This window comes from Pieris rapae, chromosome 17 (assembly GCF_905147795.1).
Source record: "Pieris rapae chromosome 17, ilPieRapa1.1, whole genome shotgun sequence".
NCBI classification, from domain to species: Eukaryota; Metazoa; Arthropoda; class Insecta; order Lepidoptera; family Pieridae; genus Pieris; species Pieris rapae.
The window spans coordinates 8,826,246-8,849,388 of record NC_059525.1 but is presented as its reverse complement, the minus strand read 5'-3'; the positions used below and the strand labels follow the sequence as shown (position 1 = coordinate 8,849,388).

The window sequence follows — 23,143 nt, the reverse complement described above, 5'->3', positions numbered from 1 at the left end:
ATCAAAAACTCTTCTTTTTTTGGGTATTATTTAAAACAGTAGAGAACTCAAACTAGTTCCCCTAACCAGGCTAGACAGGGTTTATATTTAGTATTGCATATTAAGTGGTGTAATATATAAAGTAGACTGAATTTCTTCCTTTTGCAGTATAGAGGCCGTTCAAGTATTACGTAAGAAAATCAAAAAACACCGCCACCGCCTATAGTGCATTTCTTAATTGGTGATTACGTCTATAATATCTATCTATAACAGTATAATAATAATAATAATAATAAAGCCCGTTTAATTAAAAGATAGATATGAACTGCGATTTTAAATCATCAACATGATTTTCTATAACGTTTTTAGTAAATTAACACTGTTATTCATTAGATAAATTTAAATTAATTTTGTAAATATTTATGTTTTACTTTCAGAGAGTATATTGCAGCTAGTCATCATTTTGTAAACCAGGATTTTTGGCGGTTATGGTTTTGGAGAATCTGTTCATCCGTTCTACGCACTTATTTCTATACTATCGAGATTTAGGAGCAATTATTGTTTAATGTAGGCATTCAAAAGTATATTGTTGTCAAACGTTCTATTTATCTATTAAAGAAGTTAACTCCATACTTTTGGTAATATTTGGATGGTTATCGCAAACATTGCACTGTCAGAAAATATCGCATATTATGGTAGCTATTTTTATGTTTGTTTAAATGTAAATAAAACAAAAATCTATTTAAAAACATCGTTATATTTTTAAAATTTTTGCGCCATTACTTGGTTTACAAATAAAAAATGTCGGATTTCCTTTGTACTCCTGTAAAACCTTATCTTTGATATCCTTTGAATATTGCTCCTCTATCTGTAAAAAAAGATAACAACGTTTCTTAAGGATTATTTTATTTTTAACTTTTAATAATAGATTTCTTCAATTTGAATAATATTTAAATTTTGTAATACTATGGGATTATACTAATAATTATTTTATTACAACACCTAATGTAGTTGGCTGAAATGCTCGAGAAGGCCGAACAGTAGAAGAGCATCATCTCTTTCCTAAAAAAGGATTTTATTTGCTTAAAGGCTTGGCGTCACCACCCGGATGACGACAAAATATTTCGCTAGGAGACGCAATATACAGCTTGTTAACACGAAGGTATCTACGTATACATAAAAATAATACTTTAAACATGTAAAATAGTATTACTATCTGAACACTCGTGTGTAGAAGTACACGTTATGATGAATGACTACCTTGCTACATGATTTCGTAGTCTCGTAGCTTAGCTACGTGGCTACACGTATTATTGCTACGGTAAAGTTATGATTAGCATCTAGCAAACTTTCGGCACTGCTTCGTTAATACAATGTTTCTCATATTCAAATGCAGATGAGGCATCAAACTCTATTGATATTATATTAATAAAACTTATAAGAGAAAAGAGAAGTTTGAGTCGTGATTAACGTTGAGCGCCTATAGCAGTGACCCCAGAACTCTTTCTCTCTCTACTAAACTATCTAAAGTAAGTCATTCTTTTTGTTGAAAAGAACACTTTTCTTTTATAAAATCCTCTCTAGTATGCCTTTTAATAAATTTAAGAAATGTATTAAAGAAAAGCTGTGTAAAAAGGCTTACTATAAAGTTATCTATTATCTGGTTGATAATAGGGCCTGGGACTTGTGCTAGACAGACTACTTTTAATTACTTTCCGATAAGATTAAAATTATAATTTAAAATGAGTTGTTTATCATGGCCCACTTGCCGATATTGGCCAATATTGCGTGATTTGATATTTGATTTTTATTTCCCAACATTTAGGGGGAATCATGATGTCCTACGAAATATCGAAATTTTATACTACTTCAATGTTTTTTTTAATTCATATATTTTAAATCACGTGAAAGTCGAGGCTATTCAACTCCACTACGACACCACGGGCCAAGTGAGAAGACTCAAACGGAATAAACCACTTAAATTAGTGTTAGTACACGTGTGTGTCACACAAGTGTCAAGTGAAAAAATAGAACACAAAAACAAGGTGCCTTTCCTTTAAAAAAGATTGAAAGTAGTGTTATTAGACACTTTCTAGGAGTTTTCATTGACATTAAGAAATGTTTAAACTTGGTCCTAGGCATCACTGCTCTGAAAATCTATAGATTTGATAAGTAAGCCGAAATAGACAGTTTCAATAAAGCAATTTAATAGATCTTGATTGAAATATCTTATCTTGAACTAACAAAGCTATTCCAGCGTATTCCAGCTTCCAGTTATAACTTCTGAAACGAATTTAAAGTTAAACAACTAATTCAGATTGTTTAATTATATTTGTGTGTATACAAGTATAGATTTTATGATCCCTTTCTCACTCTCTCTCACAACTGGTCTCAATCGCTCCCTCCCTATTCTTCGACAAAAACGCTGCACACCTTCGTGACGCTAATTATTATTATTGCGTTTCATCCGTAATTTTACACTTATAAAGAAGTTTCGCTTCAAAAATAAGAAAATTGTTTTAATTTTCAATGTCATAATTTAAAGTTATTTTTTTTTTCTTACCAAAGCAATAACACAGCCTCCAAAACCACCGCCTGTCATCCGTGCACCATAAACACCCGGAGAGGTCCTCATTATATCGACGAGCTGATCCAACTCCGGACAAGAGACCTCCATCAATTGACTTAGCGATTTATGTGACTGGTATAAAAGAGCTCCAACCTAATAAAAACAGAAATAATTAAACACGTGTCATTTAGTTTAGACTTACTTAAGTTGTTGATAAAATTCCTCAAAATAATATTTTTCAAATCCTAATCACAATCTTTGTCTAGACCAGTTGGTCTCTTCCACTAAAAATTAAGTGTAGTTTTAAAATATATATTTATTTTCACTAGAAATAGTATTGTTGATTCTTATACTTAAGTATAAGAAGCAGACTTACTTACTGCCCACTGCTTCAAGAAAATAGCGTTCTAATTCTCTGGCATTGAGAGTGTCCATGGGCGGCTGATCACTTTGTTATATAAAAAGAAATAGTATTATGACAAAAGGAAAATGAGCACTTTAAAAAAGTTTATGTTAAAAAGATATTTTTTTATTACTTTTATATACCGAGTGTTTTAACTCTTTACAACAATATTGACGTATTCTATACAATATAGACAATATGTTGTAGATTACTATTTAAAAAAACTTTACTATTTAAATTAAACTATCCATGTTTATATTATAAATAGTATAAATGTATGGATTAGAATGGATGGATTAGAAAGTAACGTATGTAACACAGTTATGCCCGAAAATATGATTTAAATAAAATTTGCGAAAAACGGGGATTGAAGTGTAGAAAATACGTAACTTAAAACTTATTTTAGACTTATGATTAGATATAAATAAATCTGAAGGGTAAAGCGGACGAAAGTTTTGTGTAATGACGTGAGCAGAAAAGCTTAGAATAGAAAATACAGAGAATAGCGTCTGAGTCATACTTATTGTAGATTAGATATAAATAAATAAAACATTCGAAGTTTGTAAAAAAAATCGTAAAGGGTAAAGAGAACGAAAGTTTTGTGTGATGACGTCAGCAGGAAGCTTAGAATAGAAAATACAGCGAATTACGTCAGTCATGACAAAGTATGAAATATAATGTACATACATTTTGTATGTTGTCATGTTGAATTGGCTCTGAGGGCAAACTGTGTGAGACAATGTGGAGGGGGAATATGTCGAATACCTCGCAGTAGACAATGTTACAATAACAAAACAATAAATACGACAAGCTGTATGAGCCAATATATGTTATATTTAGATGCGCCAAGGTACACGGTAGAAGGTGGTCCACACCTAGGACAGGACATAAAAGCTATAGTCATGAATAAAAAGGCAAAAGAAGAAAATCTTTTGATTCCGATCAATAATTCCAACGAAATTGAGATTTTAGTTTAAAATAATGCAGTTTCCCCTAAAAGCATTTGCGCAGACGCTCAAAGATGCATGTGTTCATTTAGTTTTTGTCATTTCACAAAGATGGAAAACCTAAAAAAATTATAGATAAAAATGTACTTAAAAAACTATTTGCAGTCAAATACTGTGAATAGCTTATTTTAATACGTACGTGTACATTGTACGTGTTTTAGTTGCGAAATAATTAGCCTAAAAACAAAAAATGCTGGCGAAAGTCCACGCAGGCGATGTCGCGGGCACAGCTAGTTGCTTATATAAAATGAAAATTGGTTTATTAACTTTGTTGATATTCTGCCCTTAACGGGTAAAAATTCTTTACCCACTGTTAGATTAGTATGTTTAGGGTGCGACTGGAAAATTTGAAGAAGGGTCTGGGGCAAAAGGTTAAAGGGTCGATTACCTATACGTAACACTTTGAGAAAGGCTTTTGGTTTGCAAAATAGAAAAGCTATAGGAGGGAGCCGCCTTAGTCTAAAGTCTTAGCCTAGTGGAAATCGGAAAAGTTTTAACTTAAAAACGGTTATACATAGCTGGCTTGACGGGTCTTCTCATTAAGCGATGGTACGAAAACTGAGTCCCTTTTTGTTGATTTAGATTTATTTAATAACTTGACAACAAATTGCTTTAGCTAAGACTTCTTTCGAACTTAGGAGCGGGCTAGAAGTTAATAAATATACAGAAATATGTCTATTTAGTCAATAACGTGAATGTAATGTAAATGTGAAAATTGCGTCGAAAAGTATTTTCGTTTATACACTATGAATTAGAATACTTGTCGATAGATTTAGAGTCAGAAAATATATCTTAAAATATAGTTTTTTACATTTGCTAGTTAAATCGCAGGCATAATACTAATCAAAGAATTGCAGTCACAATTTTGGATCTCCGATATATGTTTGATTAAAATGAGAGCCGCATTGAAGGAGGTTTTATGTAATCATAGATTGAGAACAAACAAAAATTCTCTCGTATAGTCAACCAAAGAAATTTGATATTATTGGTTTACTACTGTGATAGAAGATTTTACAACTTTACAACTAAGTTAAAGTAGTCGAAAGGGCACATTTGATTCTAACGACCAGAAATCGAACCAAGCGGATTTTTTCCCTAAGAAACGGTTCTTTCTATTTTTGTTACTTACTTCCTTTAAATCTTTTTTTGGCAGCAGAGTAGCGACTTTCTCAGTCCGTGTGATTTCTTCGACGACATGTTTTGCCCTCTTAACAATATCCGGATCCGAGTTAAGACTTTTCAAATCTGTAATGAACGAATATAAATGGTGGCTTAAACGTGCGACTATCAATGGTTGTCCGTAGATTTGTGCTTTTATATTCAATACAATTTGGTCGTACGAGGAACATAGTGAGGTATATTCTATAAAAAAAATTATATCTAAATTTGCGAAAATCAAGATTGGAATAGTTTAGATCGAGTATAGAAAACGGCCGACAGTCAATCGTTTTTAAAATATCTTCAAATAGTAACGTGAAGCAATACTTACTAATAAAGTAATAATGATAAAATGTTACTATTATGGGTACTATAAAACGTTTTATTAAACTGTTTAGTTATTGATTGCACTGTTTTATGGTTAGAGATATATAAAGATAGTCTTATTACTTAGAAATAGCTGTTACATTAACGATACTAATATAAATAATATAGAGCAGTTTTGGCCCAGTGGCTTCGGCGTGCAACTCTGAGGTTGTAGATTCGATCCATAGCTGTGCACCTTTCTATCTATGTGCAGTGCCAGTAACTTTTCTTATTTGAAATAATAAGTGGACTTGGACATACATTTATGTGTTACTAATCATTTTACTACATAGATATATAAGTGATAAGGTACTTCACACACGCCGTGCATTTTTAGATGACCCACGGCGTTTTCCTTTATCGTATGAGAAAAAAAATCGCCTAAAGAAAATCTATTTCATTCTCACCCAACTCACCCAGTTGAATGTTGCACGTTTTCACCCGTACGAAATACGTAATAAAATAATATGGTAGAAAATTAAATGAATTTTTTTACTACTAATTTAAAATCTGGTAGTACCTTCTATATTCTTGACACGTGCATCCCTAAGTGAGGCTACTTTGAGTATCTTCGCGGCGTCTTGGCACTGCGATCTACGTAAGGGATACTCGCTCCCAGTCAGCTGATGTTTAACATTGGAATTAACTACTAAAATCACTGCGTTGCCTATTTGTAGAGGGATCTGCTTTGCTTCTAAGGATCTGGAAAAAATATCTTAAATTAACCTCGCTCGACGACGCACAGACATGAGCCACCGACTAAAGAGAGAGAGAGTCTAAAAATCCAATACCTGATAGGAGGTATTAAGCAACTATTTCCGTGATATGAAATTACAAAATATAGCCTTTTAAGGCCGTAGAATCGATAGAGCCATAGATATCGCCGTAGAGATTTCAGGTTCGAATTGGTTGACGTGGAATAAGTAATACCTAGATGATCTTGTGTTCCAAAATAAACGTATTTTATTTTTATTTTATTTTGAATGAGTATTATTTTTCTCTTTACGTATTGAATTCCTGTTAGAAAGCTATCTAGTAGGCTCAATACGGCGAAAGATTTGACGGAATCGTCAGCATTGTAAGCTGTTTATTTTTTATTTTTCATGTCATTCTGAATGCCTGGCAAGAAATAAATATTGTATAGTATTAACGATTCGCTAAATAATTTAAAAGAAATGTTTTCCTTTTCAACGGTTCTGAAGTAAGAAATATAAAATAAGATAAAATGTGGGTCAGTAATTTCCTATTTAAACGAATTCTCGTGTATATTTTCATTTTAAGACAAAATTCTTTATAACAGTTTGCCAGCCAACCATTAGGCCATGTATATTATGTACTATAGTGGCACTTGTATTGTAATATATAATATTTTAATCGAAGAATTTTTTCTCTTCGTGTTTGCCGTTAAATGCTTGTCACATTAAATCTTGTATTTTAATTATATTAAGTAACGTTTAATACAGATTACGTTGATAGCGCTTTCGCGGTTGTAATATTGATAATAACAGCTTTGAAGCCATTTGGCAATAATTCAATATTCATGACTAAAATTAAATTATGATATGAAATAATATGACAGTATCTCCCTGGGTTGAAGACCATTACCATTTTGGTTGTTAATGGTTGCAGCTCCTTGCAAACGTTGTGTAAATAAAAAAACTTGGCGATTAAAAAGAGTGGCGGAGAGTTTATTTCTAATTCTTCTCTTCCGTATTACGCCCTTGATTTAAGACCTGGCAGTAAATGTAAAATTAGAAGCATTTAATGTATATTTCTTTTTTTGACGTACATGAGTGTATATCGTTACCTATATAATAAATTATTTTTGACATTTGACTCGAAAACTATGAGATCGTTTGTTCTATAAATACTTTTCTTTCTGTACGACATGTAACATATCACTAAATGTCGTTGCTCTAATCAAAATATTAATTTCATGAGGTAGTTACGCTAATTTATTAGTTTCGTCTATCGATCATAAGTTTTCGTAACCCCCACGGCTTTGATATTTCAAAGCACGCGAATTAAAATCTTTTGAACATCTCTAGATAATATTTTATGAATGAAATATATATTCTAACTTCGGACTAAATCCTTAACGCTCAAGGATAGACGACAGGGCAAATATAATAAAATATAGTTTTATCTCTGGCTACAAACTTTTCCATACCTTTACGGAACACCACGAGAATATTTTTAATTCTCTTTCATAGTATGTATGATACAACCTCATGTTAGTGATACCGCCGCCTATAGACAATTACATTGCTAGAAGGCTCGCAAGTACCTGCATCTTTTAAGCTGGAACGCTCTTTTATTAAAGGACCATTAATAGTTATAATAGTTTAAACAATAAATTCCTCTCTGCGACCCTTAGTATATTGGTCTTCGAAACTTCCACCGCTCCCTGGCCTTCCCACACACCACCAATATAGTTTTATATCCGAATCTATCCATTTTATATTAACCTCATTTATCCAGTTTAAATTGCAATATTATTCAATAGTTAAGTTTCCAGAGATCGTGATGCCGACTGTTTGAAAGTAGATTAAGGTAAATCCTTGTCTACTGTATTCCACTTTATGATAGTTAATGTGTATTTATTAACATACCGTGTACGCGGGATCATAATTATTTCAGTAAGAAGAAGTCTATCTGACACATCATGGATTTTTACATCTGTTTTCGTCGTAAGGAAAAAATGAACTAGTCACTCATGTATGGGCAAAGAAATGAAATAGTGCACAAGTGAGGTATGAATCCGTGGATTTATTCGTAGGAATGATTCCGTATCTAATGTATTTGAAAGACTGGTTTAATAAACCCGTCTTTCAAATTTCCCCTAATATACCTTTGTTCTTGGGAATTTATATCCAAAACATTAATATACATAAAATTTTCTTAACCTACATAGTAATAAGTATAATAAATAATTAGAAATTAATATATAGAAAATTATAGCAAATTTGTTTGGCCCAGTGTAGCTTTAACGCTAGAAACATTTCCCTGCTGTATTGCAATACTTATTTGTTTAGCGAGGAAAGCAACAGTTCAGGTACACCGGAATTCATTATTTGCTAGTGGATGCAGATAGCAATATTAAACTCAAACTCAAAATAACTTTATTCATATAGGTTACCAAGTACACTTATGAACGTCAACCAAAAGGATATTAAAATGATTCTAAATTTAAATTTTATATAAAAGAAATAAAATGGGATATTATAGGGATCAGTGAAATGAGAATATTTGGAGAACATGATGGGAGGAAGACGTTAAGAAAATAGCGGGTTCAACATGGACTCGCACTGCAAAAATGAGGAAACACTGAAGAGCTTTAGAGCTTTGTCGGAAGACGAGTTGTAATCGAACTACCGTTTGCCGATAATGAATAGATATTAAAATTGTTAGTATATTAGTTAAACTATAGTTAATAGTCAAAATGTGTTTTTTAGATAGTAGTCATAAGTAAATTAATTTTAGGCACACGAAACTACTTTGTGTAAATCTTGTTAGCAACAATTAAGGCTTTAATATTATTATTAAATTTACATTTTCTACTAGTTCGTAAGTCAAGGGTGAGCGGGAAAGAACTAGCAATAAACTCACTGCCTTTTTAATTGTAAAAATCTTATTGAATTAATTTATTTGCGTGAAACATTTCTTATATTTCTTTGATAACGTTAAAATGTATTTTATTAGATGATGTTGTTATAAATTAAAATAATGATTTGATAAACCTTTTAATTTATGCTCGCCATTGTGTGGTAGAATACGCGAACTTTAGATTGTACCATAACATTTTTGTCCAATTTTCTTGCAAATAAAATATTTTTTTTTAAATAAGTTACAATATTTTTTTTTATTATTTTTTTTTCCTTTCTTATTTTTGCACTTCTTGCCTACCTTATCTAATATGCTCATAGTGGTTTTTCCTTTACTAACAGTGGTTGTCTGGAAGAAATCGCTCTAAAGCGATAAGGCCGCCAGTTGCTTGTCATTAAATTATGTTTAATATTTTCCTTTTATGTAATGCAACAAAGTGTTAATATTAAATAAAAAAATATCATAACCCGAACATTCAATTACTTATTACTATAAATAAAGGCTTAAGTGTATTTTCTTAACAGTACTTGGGCACTCACGAACATAAAAGTATCCTTTTACACGCTCCAATCAATTAACAAAGTTGGTTTTAAAACACAACATGAGGGAAGGTTATCGTGCAACCTTTATTGGAACACTACAAGGTATTGGTAAAAACAAATAAATTATACCAGCTTCGATAATAACTCGATGTTTCGATTATCCATTAAGTGATAAAACCGAATAGTTTATTGGACAATTTGAATCAATGATTTGCAAATTCGCCAATTCACTCCGTACTTTCTAATAAAATCTAATAAATAAACAACAAGTGATATAATATAAACTGACTCAATAAAACTATGTTATACCTTAGTTTTCCATTTAATGAATGATTATTCCCTAACTATAGGTATATACAGTCGGCAATAATATGGCTGAGAAATATCGCAGTATTTTGAATTGCGTTCCGGCCATGCGGCTAGGATAACATTCATCGGACATATATTTGGCAGTATCTTCGTAACCTTGCCTAAAGGGACTCCTTTTAATAATATTTTTTAATTATTAAATTTTAAGGTTAGTTATTAGGTATATTTGTATGTATTATGTTATTTGTTTTGGCAATATATCCCGGCCATACTAAATATTGCATGGACTAGTGGTAATTGCTGGCTAATGCTACCAGCCACATCAAAAAAATATAGCCCATCTTTGGCCTCTTTATAATGCGCATATAACCCGTTCTTGCGCAAACACAATAATGTATCGCTTTTATAATAAAAAACTTAATTAAAAAAAATTGAAATAAAGCTAAAACCTGATAACGTAAAACAAAATAAATAAAGGCGCACTTCGTTTGTTTGTCATGTACAATCACGATCTGACTTCGAACAATTGAAGACCTAAGTCGTATCAAATTGATATTTTATATCCAGTTTATAGTTTAATAGGTTTTGAGATATCCCCGCTTTTGATAAGGTAGGTTATCTGCGTAGCCGTCTGTGTCTGACAGATCTGTGTATAAGGCACGCATAGCAAACACACAATCCGTGTACACAGACTTCACCATTAACAATTGCTCGCTCACTTAAGTTGTGTATGTAAACGTTTATAAGTACATACCGACAATCTATCAGTAGGGCGTGATCTTTTTTAGCCATTGTCACGATGTACTGATCCATGATGCCGCAGGGCATACCAGGGAACTCGTGTTCTGCCTTCTGACACAGTTGAGCTTTTTCCACTAGTCTGTAAAAAGATTTCATGCTCCAATTGGTTTATTTAATATTTATCTTATTTTCTTTTGATTTTTTCTTTATGATGACTATGTGTTTTAAAAGAATTAATACTGTATATTGATAGTTAAGTTAAAAAAAATCAGTGGCGCACAACCTCTTTAGCTCTTGACCTCAGATTTCTGAATCTGTTTCATTATCATTTTTAATCTAATAGTCAAGTAGGTGATCAGCCTCCAGTGCCTGACACACGCCGTCGACTTTTTGGATCTAAGACATGTCGGTTTCCTCACGATGTTTTCCTTAACCGATCGAGCAAATGTTAAATGCGCAGAAAGAAAGTCCATTGGTGCACAGCCGGGGATCGAACCTACGAACTCAGGTATGAGAGTCGCACGCTGAAGCCACTAGGCCAACACAGCTCTTGTGATAGTTAAGTTTAGGTTTTAATAAAGTATATCTTTCTAAATAAAATTTACTTGTTTATTCGATCGATGTGGGCTTAATCTAAAATAAAAAATATTTTGCAATTCAATTAATAAAAAAACATGTTTGTAATTCACACGTGGTAGAAGTGAAACGTACAAAGCTGATGGTTTCAAGATAATTTTAATAACAATTATTAATTCTGATAAAAACAACAATGATTAAAAAAGTTTATTTTAGAATAAGTAAATTAGATTTTTGCGCTACCTTATTAGCCTTTTCCTAAATTTTTATAGATTTTGATATTTTGATAGTCGATGGCTCGAAAAAGCGACACTATAATTTCATTAAATTTTATAATTGAACTAAAATCATCTCTTTTTTAAACTTTTGCACGTCTATTACAAAAAAATATCAAATAGATAGCATTTTCTCTGTTTCTCTATTGATTATCGCTTTTTGGTTCATCAACTTTCAAATCAAGGCGAAACGAAGTATCGGAAGTAGCTGGTAATAAAAATGTATCCAAACCCGATTAGTTAATTTCAGCGCTCTACTGTAATGTATGTAACTACGAATACCCATCCCAACGAACCCGACGTTTTTTTATCACAGATGTCGTTCCTCGAATAAGCACTGTCTGTCATGTCGGAATTGCCCTTCAACCTAAAAGGAAGATCTTCGACTAGTCAAGTTGGCGAAGATCGAGATTTGGTATAATATTTTAGCAGCCGGAATAAATTCGTCAGTGCGTCTCAAGGTATGACGTCATCGCAGTGATTGTAGGACTAGATTTAAAGACGCGAAACTGAATGTTGGAGAGTACCGGCAAACTTCTTGAGCATTTCACAAGGAAGTGGGGGAAATTTGGCGCATCGTATCGCAGCGCGGGACACAAACGTCAACTGATTTACCAGTCAGATCGACACATCACGTTATACACCACGTTACCAAATGCCAACCTACCCCACGCTTAGTCCGGTCAATGACTCCAGAAAGGTGAAAAAGGCAACCTCGAGAGAGGCACTACTGGATACCCCGGCGCCCATGGGTACGTCGGAGACAATCACGGCATCAAATCCATGAACAGCAACTAGAATTTTTAATATAAATAAAATTAATAAAAATATGCTTTATTCGATTACGTCAAATTATTATGTCTATGTTTAACATAAGTACCACGACCTCTGACGATCTTCTCTGCTTTGAACACTCTCTCCTGTCCTATTATAAAAATATTAATCGCTCAACGTTAGTATTACAAGGCAACCTGATATCCTGTGTTTTATGACGAGCCACAAGGCTCTCATACAAATACTACGATCATTGACAAATAAAATATTAATACAATAAGTTTTTGTATTGCATCATCTTCTTATATATAAAATTCTTGTGTCACGGGATTACTAACCGAACTCCTCCGAAACGGCTCGACCGATTCTCATGAAATTTTGTGTGCGTATTGGGTAGCTCTGATAATCAAACAACATCTATTTTTCATCCCCCTAAATGTTAAGGGTGGTCCACCCCTAAATTTGTTGTTAATTATAAACTTTAATTTTTTGGCACAAAAACATGGCAAAACAACGTTTGCCGGGTCAGCTATATAACATTGTATGAAAATTATAACATTTCATAACCAAGAGTCATTGAGTAACATTTCTATCAATAACCATTTTTTCAGTCATAACGCGTATTTCAGATGGAGCTGTAGAAAGGTACACAAAATAAGTAAATTTACGTAATTCCATAGATTTTCATTTTGGCACGAACCCTCTCACGCGTTCTATTCACGTATTTTTTTTTTATTGATATTCAACCTATTTTGTACTTCAAATCTTTTTATTTCCGTATATATAGTACCACTTTTATGTGATGTGAGACAACAGCATTTCTAACATAAAATTTAACAAACAACAAAAATTCAAATTTTCGTCGCACTTATAAAAAACATCTACTTAATGACCAGAAATTTCGTTAGTAAAAATATATATAGTAATTAATCCGCCCAAAAAAAATATTTATCTATTTCATAACAATTATTCTTATTTTTAATTTTATTTTATTTACTTTTCATAGACTAGACTTAGACTTCATAACTTACACTGCTAACTTTTACTATTATTTTTTTTCTACGTATTATTATTACTACATTCTTTTTTCACTGCGACTGAGGCACAAACTAGCTGCTGTAGTTTCTGACAGAATGACCAGCGCTGTGGAACTCTGCTCCTCAGCATAATGATCAGTCATTAAAACGTCATCAATACATGATATATGCCAAATAATATAATGGCGCTTTTACTTGAAACTGTCAAAGTTATAACTATTGCCTTAAAATTAAAAACCAATAATGGCGCTATTATTTTATTTTAACATATTCAGTGATAGTACTTTTAATATCGTGTATATCAGAAATAAAACGATTTTACTGAATCTAAGTATCTCACTTATTTTCACAACTATTCGACAGACTTTAGATACTTAGACTTTAAACTAAAATGTAGGCATAGCGTACCACAGATTAAAGCGTAATTTTTACATGATCTGTCCAAAATAAATTTGCGCCATTATCTTATTTTTTAATGTAGACACTGTGTTAACCATAGTTAACATTATATAAACACTAACTAAAATATGGTTAACGCATAGTTAACCATATTAAAACAATTCAATTACTTAGAATATCGGATATAATATGTACTATCAGAAATAAAACCTTTTTGCTGTTTCTCACTTGTTTTCACAACGATTCATTCATTCATACAAATATTCACAACATAATCATATTATATTGAATTGTAAGATGTTTGCTATAAATATTGTTATTTGCGCCACTAGAAACGTCTGTTTAGTCTAATTAATTTACACTGCTTAACTGTAACATCTCAACGGTAAGAATATTTTACTAGGAATCTCGGATTGCGTTTAATTAATTAACCATCGATACTATAGAGAATACTAAGTCAGGAGCGCGTCTTCCGAGCGTCTTCAACATAAAAATCAGCATCTGTTTTATTGATTTATTATCTATTTTCTGAGCCGTTATTTCTATTACAACTAACTTTTTGTACATGTCTAACCTAGAACAAAAAGCGATGCAACTACTAATTTTATGAGTTTACCTGGAAATTTAGCGACCACTCCCTTGACGTAATTAGCCCAGGCTGGTTCGCCTGGTTTGAGGACGCCAACTGTTGGAGAAACGAAACTGGTATTTCTCTCTTCACCATTGGTTAGGACGGTGTGGACCCTACATTCATCTAAATTGTTGTAGGCCCCCACAACTACCGTGGTAAATGGAAGTGCCTAAAACAAATATTTAAAATTTACCTTTTTATTTTTTTAATACGAGTGTTTAAAAACCTTGAAATTGAATTGATCTTAATATATATAAATCTCCTGTCACGATGTTTGTCCGCGATGGACTCCTAAACTACTAAACCGATTTTAAATTAAATTGGCAAACCGTGAGCAGTCTGGTCCCACTTAAGAGATAGGATAGCTTAGATCTTTAATTATAGTCGCAATTTTATTTTATTGCAAATATTTGTTTATTATTTGATACAATTCTAACAGATGGCGCTGTGTTTAAAAGTACCAACGTTTCACATAAGTTTTCCTACAGTTTCCCTTGAATAGTTTACTACTATGTAATATAATATAAACCTTAGCCACAGCAACGCTTGGCCGAGTCTGCTAGTTAGAATATATTTTTATAATATTTTTTTCCAACACACAAAGCCGCAGTGCACAGGCGCTAATCAAAGATTTAAGTCGGCGCTTGTTAGATAGTAACGGTGACCTCAAAGCTGGTGTTAGTCTCGTTCAACGAATAAGTATCGCAACACAGCGAGGAAATGTTACCAGGATGAAAAATAATTTAATTTTTTTAAAGGACGGAGTGTCGTGTCGCGTCGTATTCGTGAGAATTTCATTTCTATTTTATTTAGGCAATACTAAACGGTGGCGAAAAATAAAGGCGCATTGGAGCTGTTCTCTCTTTATATTAAACTTTGATAATGTTGGGTTTACCGCTGTATGTGTTAAATTACAAACGAACTCCAAACTTCTATTATACAACACTAAAAGCATATTTCAATATCACTCAACCCCGTTAATATAGGCTCTGCGATGAGAACAGACACCGAGACATCGAACACATTTACAACTTAATTAGTACCAATTATATTATAATTATGTACCTAAACTTTATTGTGAGTCCTCAAAATTTGAGCACTCGTGTATCCATAACGATCTAATTGATTACCGCCGTAATGAGGCCAATTTGAAGCTTAATCGTATTAAATATTAAATGACGACGCCAGTATCTACGATAGATCATTACTTACGGTGGGGTGAAGCGACGCATTCTATTGTCAGCCAGGTACAATGAATACAAGTGTATCACAGATTGATCAGTTGGATTGGAAAATCGTGTAAACAGCAATCGCTGGATAGGGACGTATATTTATTTAAGTCTACAACATCATACATATTACGAAATCTGATAATTTTATAAAATCTTCTATCTAATATGTACGACAATATATGTAAACATAAGTTTTGTAAATACAGTAATTAAAAAATACAATTAAAAACATATACAAGATAAGACAAACACACAATAAAATAAAATTACCAAGAGTTTTTGGTACTTAAAGCAGAAAAAAATCATCAGCAAATGAATTCAGACAGTAAGATAACTAAATAGTTTTATTAGTCATGAAAGATTATGTTATTTTTTGTGGGTCTAAGGTCGGTTCACTTACGATGTTTTCCTTCGCCGAAAGAGAGTGTTTCATGTGTAAAAGTACGAACCTATTAGGCCAACATAGCAAAAATCTTTGAATCTCCATAATTATTTATATATAACTGGAGGCAAACAGGCAGGAGGCTCACCAGATGGTAAGCCAAAGAAACTCAGTCTTTACTTGACCTAATTCGGATTCTAATACGTATAAAAGTCCTATGAGAATTTTCTCTTAATAAAAAGGTTTTCAAAAATTGTATTCTACGTTTGTAGGAAAAACGACACTAACAATAGAAAAAAGCTAAAAAACATTAAATGTTTTATTATAACGCATTATCTTGTTAAATAAAGTTTATTTAAATATTACAAAAAAAACTACTCGTAGCTAACTTCAATATGCCGATTTTTTGTGACTGCATATAGAATATACTCTCATTTTTCGCGCCAAAAGAAGTTTCACTTAAAAAAATTTACGTTGTAGTGTTAATTTCTATCGACACTAAAAAAACGAATTTTTCACTCGTTATTTGCATTAAAATTCAATCAAACATAAAATAAGAAAATTTGCAAAGCACAAACAAAGTGTTATTTATTGGTGCTAGCTTACTCAACAGGCCTATAAATATTCGTTGTAGCTGGTAAACTTTGGTGATACCACGTTTTCGTATGCATTATCGAGTTGAGGGAGAAAAGGTCACAATAAATACAATCACCCTGCAGGCAATAGACTGCCAGATTAAATATATCAGTTGTATTACTTAAACCGCTATACTGGAGTGTTCGACGGTACGGAAATTTGTTCTTGTTTAAAAAGAATCTAAAAATCTAATCTAATATTAATTACTAGCGACATCTAGTTTTATATATGTACAACTGCTTTGACAGACCATCAAAACCTAATAAAAACTATAAGTCTGTGACGAGCACGTGTAGTTTTAATAAATATTAACTCAATAAAATATAAATGTCCTTATTCGTTCACATAAACATAAATACTTTCAAGTCAACGGCAATAGACATCTGTGGAAGTAGACATGGGGAGATATTAGCTGTGCCAAAAATTAATCTGGAATTGTATTGGAATAAACACATCTTGTATGGCAACATGTGTTAAATAAAAATCATGGAGTTATTAAAAATCGATTTAATCTACTAATTTAACAAAAAATATTATTGTTCTTTTAATAATTATTTGCGTGAAACATGATAATCAATATTAATTTTATAACGTAATATCATATTTTAATAATGTGGAATTTTATCACTACAAATAATATCTAATAATTATGACTCATAATGTATATAACTTTTTTATAAAATTCCTGTTAAGACAAATTTGCACGCCATTATGTGCGAACTGTCGATTATAAGATTTTTGTACCATATTCTTGCAAATAAATTATTATTATTATTATCAAGAATATTAATAACAGGGGCCAAGAGCAGTAGGCTCTGATGTTACACCATACCACCACTCATGACAGAATTTTTCAGACCTTTGAAATTGTTTTGATTGTATTTCTTTTTAACTCTTTAGTTAATAAACTTGTACTGTGGTGAATCCCTTCACCTAACGCCCTTAGTGTTTTTTGATGTTTATATATGTATTAAGCAATAATACATATTAAAAACGTCTCGTTTCACGAGCGTTGTTTTCTGTCTAACTGTTTTATCATTTACTCTCTTCCAAATCTCCAATATTGGTTCTATGAAAGACGAACGTGTTTAATTCTATTATCAACCAATCTAGCATAATCACGCCGAGACAGCCATCAATATTAATAAAGTAATGTGATTGTTTACTGTCTCAAAATTAGATTGGATTACGCGTCACTGAAAACTGAATTATTTCAGAACATTAATAAATGGCGATAAGTTATGATTACGTAAACTCGTTAACACTTATTAAAATTACTGAGGCAGAATTTTAAGTGAAGTAAAATATAAAAAAATAACACATTCAAGTAATGATTTCTATAGTTTTTTTTTTAATAAAACTGTGCTTTCAGTTTGTGTATTAGTTTTGGCTATTCGATATGTGTGTATTATTATAACTTAAGATAGAATAGCAGTGCACTTATATCAATACTATTATTATTATCAATTTATTGTCTTTGTTGGTTTATGGTGTAATCCGTTTATATTTTAAATTTAAAAAATAAATATGAACAATTATCGATAAAGTTAAGTTAGATTTGAATAAATGTTTTTTTTTATTTATAACGTGGACAGGCCGTCTGTCCGGTATGCTAGTTAATTTATATATCAATTTAATATTATGTAAAACATGCCGATTTGATATAAAAATTTAATAAAAAAAAACTTATGTAAATTACTTTAAAACATATACTAGAAATGTAAAAATATAATGTAATTTCAATTAAAATAACAGTTCAGTCGAAATACCTCCAAATAGTACAAGAATTCTCCGTCATTTAACAAGTATATACCGACAATTTTTGGTATATCACCGAATTTTGGCTCCATAGACTTTGACTCTAATTAGAGATTCAGAAGCCATACTTAGCGGTAAGTTTTAGTCTAAAAATGTATTGGTTTGCACCCGCGTCAATTCATATTATTTGAATCGCACCTAAACTTACATTTACTGCCAGTATCTATTGAAAAATCTATACGAAACAATTGGTTTGTTATTGTGTCAGAAGTTATCACTATCATTTGGTTTCAACAACTTTTGTTGCTAATAATAATACATTATGTACCTATTTGTCATGATATTTTTACATAAGATGCATGTGTCAAATCATCATGCAAAAGTGTAAAACTGTTAATTAATAGTAAGATTACATATATTAAAATAAATAAGTCGTGTTAAACCTTTTTAGGTCTCAGCCTCTGATTTCTGTATCTGTTTCACAATCATTTGTCAATCTTATGGGCTATACAAGTGATCGCCATACGCCGTCGTCTTTTTGGGTCTAAGGTAATTATCGCGATGTTTTCCTTTTCGAGCAAATGTTAAATACGCACATAGAAAGAAAGCACAGCCGGTTATCGAACCTACGACCTCAGGGATGAGAGTCTCACGCTTAAGCCACTAAGCCAACGCTGCTCTTTATGTAAAAATGCCCCGAATTGTATAAGCGTGTCTAATATAAACTATAATATAAAATATATACCACAGGTAATACGAATCCATCGCAATAATCTACATGTTCTCCGATGAGGTTAACTCGTCCGGGCGCACTGGCCCCGGCTGAAGCCTTTCGCCCGAATAATTCACTGAACTTGCTCTTCGCCTGCTCAAATAATAGTTCTTCACCCTTTGCTGTTACTTCAGACATCTGGAAATTGTGAAAGTAAGTTCAATAAGAACATTCTATTCTAAAGAGCTATTGCTAGCGATATATAAAAATGAATTGACAGACAGACAGATATAACATTTATACAAACAAAACACAAGCACACACATAACCCATAAAATAACAATAAAAACTGAGATATCAAAAACAAACAAAAAAATAAAAAATGCTCGTTTCAAGTGTGTAATGCGTGTGTGCTGTGGCTGTAATTATGCCCTGGGAGCAGAATGCTCCACAGCGTTGGTCATTCTGCCAGAGACCACAGCAGCTAGTTTGAGCCTCTGCCGCCAAGGAAATAAAGAAAAAGAATGTAATAAATACTTAGTAAAACGAACAATAATACAAGTTACCAGTGTACGTAATGCATTCTTGAGTAAAGGTGTATAAATCAATAACAATTTAAATAAAATAAAAATTAAAAAATAACAATAAATAAGTGGCACGACAGCCAGTTATGGTCTGGGCCTCAGAATTCTGCATCTGTTTCAGGATGACATGATCTTCCTGTCGAATGTTAAATGTGCATATAGAAAGAAAGCCCATTGATGCACAGTCAAAAATACTTAAAAAACATATCACGACTCTGAATTAGCCCGTGAACCTTTTAAAACGTATATTCATAAGCAGTTTTCTTCATAAATATGGTGATCGTTCTTAGACCTAATCCACTATTCATAGATTAATCTAATCGAAATCATTTTGATCGTATTGTCGTGACATAAATAGTTTTACCGAATATCCAGACGTATCAAATAAAGTATCGATTAGGGGCGCAGTTACGCCCGCGGGGATTTCGTGTGTTTTGTTTTTTGCGAACTCTTCAATAATAAACGTTTGATTTGAATAAATTTACATAAAACCATAATGATTTATATTTTTTTTAGAACGGGTCAATCGGACAGGAGGCTCATCTGATGTTAAGTGATACCGCCGCCCATGGACACTCAATGCCAGAGGGCTCGCGAGTGCGTTGCCGGCCTTTTAAGAATTGGTACGCTCTTTTCTTGAAGGACCCTAAGTCAAATTGGTTCGGAAATAACTATATACTTAACTTTCTCATACATAACATTCTCCACTTGTGTCCCAGATCTGTTGGGTACTTTTTGAGTTTATTGGATACACAGACATATTGGTCTTACGGCAGAAGACTTCATAAAGATAAACGGCCAGTGAATTAGTGTCTCTTCCTTATTGTACTAGTTCTAGTCCGATAGTGAAACAATCAATCAACATTAATATTTATTACTCACTTGTCGAGTACATATGCTATCACAACTACATTGTTATCTAAATTATATAAAATAGTATTACTTTATTTAACAGAACACCTATTTGCTCTAGAAGAAAATATGTACCTGGAATCTTTGCTCAATTTCGAAACATCTAATTATATTGCTATTACCAAAATAAACAAAAATTCATAAATTTTATTTTAAGTAATAAAAAAATATTTTATTACTTAAAATAAATTCCATAGAAATTTAAATTTCTATGGAATTTAAATTATTTAACTTTTCTTATTCATCACTCAAACTAGTTATTCTAAGCTTGGAAAACATTTTGTTTACTTTCTCTTATGTCGTCTTTTATCATTACATAATTGTATTTTCAGATTCAAATAAATACTTAATACTATACTACCTAACGTAAAAATATCCGCTTATATAAATATCAAACTTAAATATAATAAGTTATCGCATTAAAACTTAAATAATTGCTTTAGTTACGCGATAACACACACGACAGATATTACAAACAAAAGTAAAACACGATTAAAAACGTATAAAAAAGTTTTTCAATAAATTATCGTACTCACAGTTTATGCAAAACAAAACCGTACAATGTCACGACCAACCGCACAGTAATAATATAGTTACGGGTTACACTCATTGAATCATTAGGTTCAATGTATAATGGCATTTTATCTTAGACTGGAATTGATGGGAATTGATGGGAATTGTAGTGGGCTATTGTGGTGGCATTTTATACTCCTTTTGTAAAACCAATATTATGTATGCTTTAAATATATCGGCAACATTATATTAAGATATTTCGTAGATCAATGAGGTTATCCTAAACTTCGGGCATGAAATAAATTTTGTTCAATAGTTCTTGGCTATAAAAGACGTCCCATTGTTATTATTACTGGCTGGACATTTGTGAATTTAGTACTTATTGGTAAAAAAAAAACAAATAATTTCTTTAATAGTATTGTTTTTTTAGGAGTGCGGGTACCACTCCCCTGCTATTGTGTCCAGACTTTTTTTCCATCTTATTTAACTTAAATGTTAATTTCGTTCGTTTACCAAATTCGTGTCTCGCGTGAAACACCCCGGCCACATCGGTAATATTGTTACTTACAATATTTATAGTATTTAAATATAAAACTTTATTTTAAATGTATCAATAAAATTAAAAATTTGTAAGTGCTTTATGCTTGCAATTCTTAAGAAGGTTTCAAATCCAGATCAATTTTTTTTTTTTCAAATTCGTAATTAATTTAAGAAAACATCGTAATGGAACGAACTATTTGTCTGAGGCTGTTGAGTTTAGAATAAACTGTTAGCTTAGAAGGTCGTATCGCCTATCAAGCTAAGATCTTAAGGGAACGAAAGCACTACCTACGGACTTTCGTATTTTAAAATCCAATACACACAGTATAATTATCACAGTCGTAAGTCTTCTCTAACTAGCTAGCTTGACCTTAACCTTAGATCTACAAATCCTCAAGATGAATCATCGCCCACCCTTTCCTTTGTGGAGGTTAATATAAAAAAATACCAATAAAATTATTTAGAACAACAATTTACTTGTTACTAATAAATAATATACATATTTTAATAAGGCTAGTATGTGAGTACATCCTAACAAAAATTAACCTTATCGACCAGCCAGACTGATTGTTTATTGCCCCTTGTATCACTGATAACACTTATCTATCGTAAAACTATAATATACGCGGTTTATTGAGCTAGTTAGCTGTAATGAGATGCTGTAAAGATACGTTTTATCTTATTTCGTATAAAATTTAATCAACGTAATGTTTTTGATATGAGGAGAGAAAGGCTGTCCAATAATAGTCGAATTTTGTACCATTGGCAATATTTCACTTGTACCGTGAATTAATTAAAAAATAAAATTGTATTAGTATGATTATCGAATCTTAATACCCACAATAAAGAAGAATTTCGCTTGTTTTAATTTCATAAATCATTCTAATCTATTTGTAAGTGCGTGAAAATAATATAGTCATATAAAGTTTACGCCTCAATTAAATTTTTTGTCACTTTAATCTAAGTGTCAAATACAATAAGAAGTGATTTAAGGCAAAAGATTTAATACTATTTAATACTAAATCGGTACCTATCCGCCTACAAGGGGAAAATTTATCAATATTCAATACAGTTGTCCTTCTAACGTTTTTTTTTGGAACATAGTATCATGATGGTATCAATCACTTCAGGAACAGAAACTCCAGGAACTTATGTACATAACTATAGGTATATAAATTATCTTAAAACAGCAATAAATAGGCATCTACAAATATTATTTACAGAAGATTCTACAACTTTTTCAAAATATTGTAGATGTCTTATTAAATATTAACTTTATTAACTTATTTGTTTGTTAATTATAGAAGTATATTTTAATTTGCAATTTTTTCGTTTATCAATGAAGCATGAAATCTTAAGTTTTTTGAGTAATTAAAGTGTAAATTTTAATAAATACCTCAAAATTGTACATAATTAAAAGAAAATTTTCGAATTTGAGGTTTTTTCAATTTTTTGCATTTTCTAATAATATTTCCTATAGTAATGTATATTTTTTTTACACC

General features: G+C 31.7%; 1 protein-coding gene across 1 annotated transcript; it reads right to left on the bottom strand.

The window, feature by feature from the left end:
* Nucleotides 1–718: 718 nt before the first annotated feature.
* LOC111002003 (galactokinase) lies at nucleotides 719–21,226 on the bottom strand. Its single transcript, XM_022272092.2, has 9 exons — nucleotides 21,125–21,226; nucleotides 19,126–19,290; nucleotides 14,358–14,541; nucleotides 12,199–12,325; nucleotides 10,694–10,819; nucleotides 6,003–6,184; nucleotides 5,088–5,203; nucleotides 2,543–2,701; nucleotides 719–847 (listed from the first exon to the last, which is right to left on the bottom strand). The coding sequence occupies exons 2-9, from the start codon at nucleotides 19,288–19,290 to the stop codon at nucleotides 734–736; spliced, it is 1,173 nt and encodes a 390-aa protein (XP_022127784.2). The 5' UTR covers nucleotides 21,125–21,226; the 3' UTR covers nucleotides 719–733.
* Nucleotides 21,227–23,143: the final 1,917 nt, after the last annotated feature.

Coding starts and splice junctions, on each gene's coding strand:
- LOC111002003 (XM_022272092.2), bottom strand. CDS start 19,290: ATGTCTGAAGTAACAGCAAAGGGTGAAGAACTATTATTTGAGCAGGCG. Junction 10,820..12,198: donor TTGACCGGACTAAGCGTGGG/GTAGGTTGGCAT, acceptor ATCTTTTTACAG/ACTAGTGGAAAAAGCTCAAC. Junction 2,702..5,087: donor CAAAAAAAGATTTAAAGGAA/GTAAGTAACAAA, acceptor TGTTTTTATTAG/GTTGGAGCTCTTTTATACCA.